We start from the raw sequence: 7,848 nt of genomic DNA, 5'->3' as shown, positions 1-7,848 counted from the left end.
AAAACTGCTATATATTCATTTTGTTGCAATTTATTACCTGAAGTTCATCGCTCAATATCTCAAAAATATAGAGCATCCAGTCTTGGTTGTTACGTCAACCAAGGACTTAAGTTAACTTTCATTAAGTAAAAAGTACCATAATCTGTTTTGATTTTGTGCCTTCAATCATATTATGAGAGTCGGTGTCACTATTCAAATGATATATATCTAATTTTGGAATAAAACCTCTGCGGTTCTGCTGTTCCAGCCAAGCAAATATTCAAAGTGACTGAAAATATTTCAGTTTACTCCATGTCTGGCGAGAAGTTGTGATTGTTTATACTGTATGTGTAGTCAGCCGTGGCTCACTGATAATACTGGACGCTCATTGGTCTAACTGCTAATGTACTTTTAAAGTGCCTCTTTTAATAAATGTATGATTTACAACATGTGTGTATGATGTGCACGACACAAATGTATCATTTCTATCTGGGTTGTCTGTCTCCAAAGGTGAAATTATGATGTGAAACGCACAAAACAGTGGTCGATTTTTTTCGTTTCAGATGTAATATGACCAATAATGTTGCTGTCAAGTGTCTGACTGCAACTAACGTAGAACAAGGAGAAAAACAAAAATTGATTCATGAGAGTTAGCTACCATGGAAACCTATTTAATTTCCTGTATAAACCACAGAGTGTCTGTCACAGCTTGTAGACATATACATGTAGTCTCAATCACACACACACACACAAACAGATGTTAGATGGCTTAAATTAGAGCACTGTTATCAAACTGCCAAAACTCCCAGGTGATTTCTCAGTTAATTAAGTAAATGGAGAAGTTGAATGCAAAATTGAAAACGATATAGCTGAAGTGAATCTGTGCTGCTTGTGAAGCCATGCACCTGATCAGAAGAAAACGAAATGCTTTGAGGAGGAGAGATACGGTTCACTTCTTTCTTGTCTCTGACAGCTGTCATATCTGGGAAACTTTGTTGTTTCCTGTTCACTCTATGAAGTGACGTGTGAAGCATACTGAGCACCAAATTGTGAGTGGATTGAAAATGCTTCTACTTCTGATCTGCTGTATTATTGCAGGTAAGTTAAATAAAAATTCAGCTTCCATTTGAAAGTCTAAAATAAAAAGCAGTTACTATGCTTTTTGCAGCTATTCACACAAGGTTTCATACAGGAAACAGATTGCGAGAAGATGCTGAACGCACTGAAGCTTTTTTCATGTAATGTAGGAAATGAAATGAATTGCTGGGTTTGACAAAATTATAAAGTTGCTTTTGCTAAGTCTTTGTGCTCTTGGTTCTCATACAGCTTGTATGTCTCTCCTTAGCTCCTAATTTAATTTCTTGCCCTGACCTTTGCACTTACTCTTAGCTGCTTGCCTCTAAGTTTATTCTACTGTGATTTATTCTATTCTACTCGCTTCTACTCGTCTGAAATGTGAAAAAGAATTAAATGTAGTTTCCAGTGAGGAGAAAAGCTCCGGGTCAAGCGAGTTAGACTAATACAAAATGGTTTCTGGTATACTCTTCAAAGTTCAAAGTAAGGTAGTGTGTGTAAGGTAATTGGATACAAGATAATATCCCTTGCCAAGCTTATAATTTTTAGTCCATGCTACAACATGTCATATGCATGAATATGGGTGCCTTGATCTGCATAAAATCATTAAATAAGCTTTCCAGGTGAGGCTACTGTGGTGTGAATTAGGGTAGTGAGTGTAATGTGGCCCAGATTTGCTGAAAACTACACAAGACTATGTAGAAGTTTAAATACAGTCACAATGAAATGGCTTTTTGAGAGCATCTTGCTTCCTTAATGTGATTCCTTTAATGTTTTTCCAGTTGAAACAGGATATTGGGGTGGGACATGACGAAGGGGAGGGATCATTCAAAAGTGTAAACCAGTGGGATATCAGTTAGGGAGAGAAAGGCAGGTTTATTTGAACACAATCATAAATCTGTGATGATTTTATTGGTTGAAATCTTGACGTACACCTCATGGTACACAGTCAAGTCACAGCTAAAAATGTTCCATTTTCCAAGGAAACTATAAAAGAAGGAAGGGTCATTACGTCACTGTGTGGCACGTGAACGCACATTGGTGCCAAGTGTGAAAACTTTCAGTTCGGCCTACATTGAGGTGAACGGGATCGCCATCTCCTCTGTTGAGACGTCCGGTTTTTAAACCCGTTAAAAACCGTTAACGTTAGTAAGAAATAATCCTGGTGAAGGTGTAAAAGAAACAGACAGGGTTTGAAGAACGTGCTTTATTTTTTTAGTTAGCGAGCTGCGGTGTTGGTGAGTGATAGCAAATGTTACAGCCTTTCTAGCTTAATCGTTGTCATCATGACTTATGTGTGTGCTAGCTAAAAATATAGGCTAGATAACTAGTACGAATGTAAATCACTGAGGCAAACTGCAAGGCATTGTAGCATACGGTCAAGTCCTAGTTTGGCTTAAGGATATTTACCTAACTCTGACAGGCCATATCATTGAGTCCAGCCAGTTATAATCAGAGCCATTAATAAATTGATCTGGTTATAATTGCAGTCTGGTCAGCGATAACACGTCGGACCTGCCCCGTTTGGTCATGTATCATGATGTAGCTATCTTGGACCAAACAGGGGCTTGAGTTGAGCTATATGCAGCTGCTGGACAGAGCCATGATCTGTTTGGAGACCAATAACAAGGAAAACGAACGCGCACATTTAGATAAAAAAAACATCAGTCAACATCACATAATGTGTTTTTTTTATTTTATTTTGTGGACGCATTGTTCCTCATCCAGATTTTTTTGCTTTTTCTTCTGGAGCGAGACACTTTTATTAGCCCCTTGGTGTGTTTCTGTCTCACCATTTGCATTTCTTTTTTCTTCATCCTTTTGAAATGTTTTATCTTTTGCATGGTTGTGCATGTAAACTAAACCTAAACCAGGATCTGAAGGTTCCATGATGGTTTTTTATCACTTGTCATTTACAGTAATCAAATGTTCTCTCATCCTTCCTCCCTGTGGCTCCCAAAAAGCAGCAGCTCCCAAACACGAAAACAACAAACAAAGAAAAACAGTTACTTCCACTTGGCTAAGTGATTACTTTAGGAAACAGCCTGCCATCACTCTGGAGGACTGCCTTCTTGCTTTTATTGACTTATTTTGCACGTTCAACTTACCAAAGAATCATTCACTCCATAATATTACTGATATTCTGTATTTTTTTCTTATCAGGAATGGCGGCAGATGACCCACCAGTGACATATTATAGGCTGAAAAACAGCTCAGTATGTCTGCATGTTAGAAAATCACCAGAAGGTCAAGAAGTTACCTGGGAAATGATTAATGTAGTCATGATAATCAATAATAAAGGAGAGATCAACCCCGACTACACAGAGAAAGTGGACTATGATCGTGGTAACTTCTCTCTGTGTATCAAGAAACTGACTGAGACAGATAGTGGCACCTATGAGGCAACATTAATCCAGGGCTTTACTATATCAAGGGAACAACACAGGCTCATTGTCCAAGGTAAGTTTAATGCAATAAATGTTTCCCTTTATTCATATCCTGCCATCCCTCTCTCCCCTCTCATCCCCAGTACACGTATACACTGGGTAAAACATTAATAAAAATCCAATATGCGAGATTTCTGTTGTCCCACAGCATAAAATGACCGTAATATATCTGCAGGCAGTTGATATGGTTGTGGATCAATACCAATGACTCGATGATTTCTCAATGAGGGCCTGAGATTTCTGCCTTGCAAAACTCACTCTCTGGCTCATGCTCTGTTTTGAAAAGTCCCCACCCAATTGAATTTCAAGACAATACCAGTTTCCTCTCCACCTACTCGCATTTTCAACCGCACAATGATGGAGGACGGTGTTGCACACTGCACGACGTTTAAGCTATGAAGGCAAACAATCCTCCTTCTCAAGCCAAAAAAGCAAATGACGAAGCATTATTATTACTGTACTGATATATTATCTCTTCACGAGGCGTTTCTGTTGGCTCTAATTAGCTAGCTTACTCATCAATGGTGAACTATGGCTTTGTTTTTGTCGGTTACAGCGTTGGTTCTCAACCTGGGGGTCTGGACCTCCAGGGGCACGCAAGATAATTTTGGGGGGGTCGCGAGATGATTTATGGGATGGGAAAAAGCATATTTCTACTACAAAAATTCATTATCACGTCTATTTTTTCTGATTTTTCTCTCATTTTTGCATTTTTTCTTGTGAAATGCTGAATAGTCTTCAGGCTCTAGGCCTCCTCTGATAATGAATCAAATGAAACAACCTGAAAAGGGAAAATCATTCTTTGGTTGAACTCGCACGCTTGTGATGGGGGTCGCGAGTAGACATTGCTTCGTTTAAAGGGGTCAGGAGCCAAAAAGGTTGAGAACCACTGAGTTACAGGACACCGTCACTGGGTGGAGGGCCTGTGCTAGAGACGTGTGCAGGAGCGTAAAAAAGTTTCGATGTTGCAATTCCTACTGGAATGCCGACAGATGGCGATAAAGGTCATAGATTACTTAATGCCCCTTTAACTTCTCTTCTGGGCCGGGTGTTGTAGAAGCTGTTCCCAGACCAGTTATCAGGATGGCAGTCCTGCACTCCAACCAGTCTGATGGATCCTGCAACCTCACAGTGAACTGTTCCATCCAGGACGACTGGGCGTGGTCCGTCTGCGATGAAACCCGCTGCAGAACCTCTCAGAGATCACTCAGAGCGGTCAACATCACCATCTCCACCGACAACAGAACTATCGTCTGCAAAGCCAACAACCATGTCAGCACGAGCAATGTTTCTGAAAGTGTGACAGGGATATGTAAGTAGCATGCAGTGTTTCAGTGTAGCGTTACAGCCTCTGCTTGTTGACCTGTTGATCTCACTGACTGAACTGAAGTTTAGCCAAGTTTAATTTGTGAATATAGTATAGAGCAAAAAGAGATTTCTTTCTTTCTTTCTTTCTTTCTCTCTGGTTTTTCCTTTTCATCAATGACTTTAATACTGAGGTTAACTTTAAGTTCATTAAAGACATGCAGTATTCACATATTTGGCAGATTTTTTGGATCGATACCCATGAGCTTATCGTTTCATGAAGTCAGTTGTCATTTCCCATGATGAAAATTTCTCGGTGTCTTTCTGTGTAGGAAACCAAGGCAAATTTCCTATTCATTTGCTGAGAATGTATTTCTATTTCTTTCCAGGCCTCAGTGAAACTAACACTGAATACACAGGGACATCATTACCAGCAGCCACTATAATGGCATTAATCATTTCTGGGACACTGTTTCTTCTCATCTGTGTGTTGGCTGTCTTCTTGGCTAAGAGGTTTTACTTCTCAAGAGAATGTGACAACCAGCAGGTAAGTTTATAATTTGAAGAATATTTAAACATATTTCTGTACTGCACACATTTTCTTTTTGGGGATGTCAAATTTTAAGGATTTCATGACAGGATGCTGTTTTGATGTGATATACAGTATTAAAGACATTTGCAAGAAGGCAAAATTGAGTTTCACTTCCATGCCAGCAGTTGCTTTGTAAGAGTAGGTAACCTTTGTTTTTTTTTTGTTTTTTTAAATGGTTGACATGTTGCTGCGTTATCTTCTCATCAGGTACAGACTGCTCTTCAAATAGCAAGGCTGTCGGTGGAGGCGCAACCCCAATCTGCGGGCAATGAATCTTCTTCCTGTCAAACTGAGACAGATTATGAAAACGTAGACACACAACACATCCAGGCCAGCAACACAACCATCACACCAGAGGAAGGAGTGCGATCCAAGCAACCTCCGAAAGTAGACACAGTCTACTGCTCTTTACAGTTACCAGTCACGACCACCCTGCTGGACAAGAGGGACAACAGAGAACACCAGAATCAATCCAGGGACAATATGAGAGCCAGAGAAAGGCCAAAACAGCCGTCAGAGTTGGCTACGGTTCAACCGGTGCAGACTTACCCACAGAACCTTAGAAGTGCTTCATCAGAGGAAACAGATGGTGGAGACGTGTTAGTTAAAGATGTACAGCGCCACCAAGAGGCCAGAGGGAACTCTGTCACCCTGGAGGAGGCACAGCACCCCATACAGGCTGACACAGTGTACAGTGTGCTGCAGAAGCCAAGACATCTGCCCAGGTCAAAGCACCATCAACAGGCCAAACAGGATTGTGGAGGCCAAACAGCTAACAATGACACTTGAAAGTAAGAGACGCTTGAACCAACTGTGTAAAAGTCAGCATCAGCAGAACAGTGCACTCTTCTGCCACTGGGCTAAAATCGTATGAAAACAAATGTAATATTCACAATTTTTAAATAGGAGGATACATCTTTGTAGATAGCGCAATAATTTTGTACATAGTGTCTTGATACTATACTGTCGCATTTGAGGTGATGGTTTCAATTCAATTCAGGGATTGCTGAAGTTAAACATGACACCTGCCTTCTTTTTCAGGAGACACAGACTGAAATATTGTTTTTTCATCTATCAACTCTGAAATTATAATTTCCATTTGCTTACAAGTGACTCTTCACCAGAGATCATCATATCTTCAATAATAAACTCATTCATTAAAGCTGTTTCTTTATGTTTCTACAGTCCCACTAATTGATAAAACCAACAAAATGAGCAATTTTCATCATGTAAGTCATTTTGTGATCATATCTCTTAAAATGCCATGGTAACACACACCTACTCAAATGTATTTCTCACTAAGTGCATGTGAACAGTGAAACTAGCTTAAGGCTAGTACATGCTTGCCAGCTCCAGTGTCTTTGCAAACAACCATCTAGATTACTACAAAGCCAAGACAGCCAACAATAGTGAGCAGCTACTGTACAGCTGACAGTAACTAAGCTGAGCAATTACAAACAAAAGCACACAGAATGATAAATAATACTATAACAATGAAAAGTGAAATCAAATGACCAATTGCAGCTCACTACTACAACTTAACTAACGTTACTGCTAACACAGGGCTACAGGGCCGACTATAGTAAAGGATTAAGCCCACTTAAAACAAAGACATCCAACCAACAAAATGCAAAACCATCAATCTAATGTTGTAAATTGATACGCCTTACCTTATCAGGACGCCAGGGAACTTGAACTGAATATTTGACTAGATAGCAATTTGCCCTTCTGCCAAGCATAAAAAGCTGCTCAGGAGCAAGCAAAGACTAGAGAAAACGTCAATCATGGGGTCTGGATGGCTTCAAACGATCAAGTCATTTTAACTTGTTTCCAGACCTATCACGTTTATTATTTTAGTCAAATTATCTCACTCCACTGGCAGATAATCTTGCTGGTTTCAATAAATTTCACTTGATACATGCCAGAATGACTTCTTTCAAGAAATCATCATAAAACAATCAAGAAAATATTGAAAATAGAAACTTTCTCCAAGACAATTTCACTTTTACAAAGTAAATGTCACATTATCCTGAAAACAAAGTAAAAATATTGAAACTGGTACAATCATCTGCCAGTTCAGTAAGATGATTTCACAAAAAAAACCTTTTAAAATAAGCTTGATGACTCTGGATACAAGATGAGATAACTTAACAAGTTTGTCAGTTTTTGCAGTGCTGCAAGTCGTTGCTTTCAACCGTCGAGTCCTTCACACAGTTATTCCCATAAGATATGCATGGAGCATCACTGCACCTAAAGTGCTTCCGCCAGACATAGCAGTTAAATCTGAAAGTGGTCCGTCTTTCCCTAAAACCCCATTTGGACGTAGGTGGAAATTACCAGAAATGATGTGTTTCTGGATTAGTGTTCTAGAGTGTACAGGCTGGAAACACACCTGTTCCTGCTGGTTGAAAAGCAGTATTAATGTCACACTTACACTGCCACTGAAATCTG

General features: G+C 39.6%; 1 protein-coding gene across 1 annotated transcript; it reads left to right on the top strand.

Moving 5' to 3' along the window:
- The first annotated feature begins 790 nt into the window (after positions 1-790).
- Positions 791-6,532, top strand: LOC139926360 (uncharacterized). Its single transcript, XM_071918076.2, has 5 exons — positions 791-1,077; positions 3,217-3,513; positions 4,558-4,812; positions 5,195-5,352; positions 5,605-6,532. Exons 1-5 carry the CDS (start codon positions 1,044-1,046, stop codon positions 6,184-6,186), a joined length of 1,326 nt encoding a protein of 441 aa, XP_071774177.2. The 5' UTR covers positions 791-1,043; the 3' UTR covers positions 6,187-6,532.
- Positions 6,533-7,848: the final 1,316 nt, after the last annotated feature.

This window comes from Centroberyx gerrardi, chromosome 23, assembly GCF_048128805.1.
Source record: "Centroberyx gerrardi isolate f3 chromosome 23, fCenGer3.hap1.cur.20231027, whole genome shotgun sequence".
In the NCBI taxonomy this organism is placed as follows: Eukaryota; Metazoa; Chordata; class Actinopteri; order Beryciformes; family Berycidae; genus Centroberyx; species Centroberyx gerrardi.
This window is presented reverse-complemented; position numbering and strand designations above follow the sequence as displayed.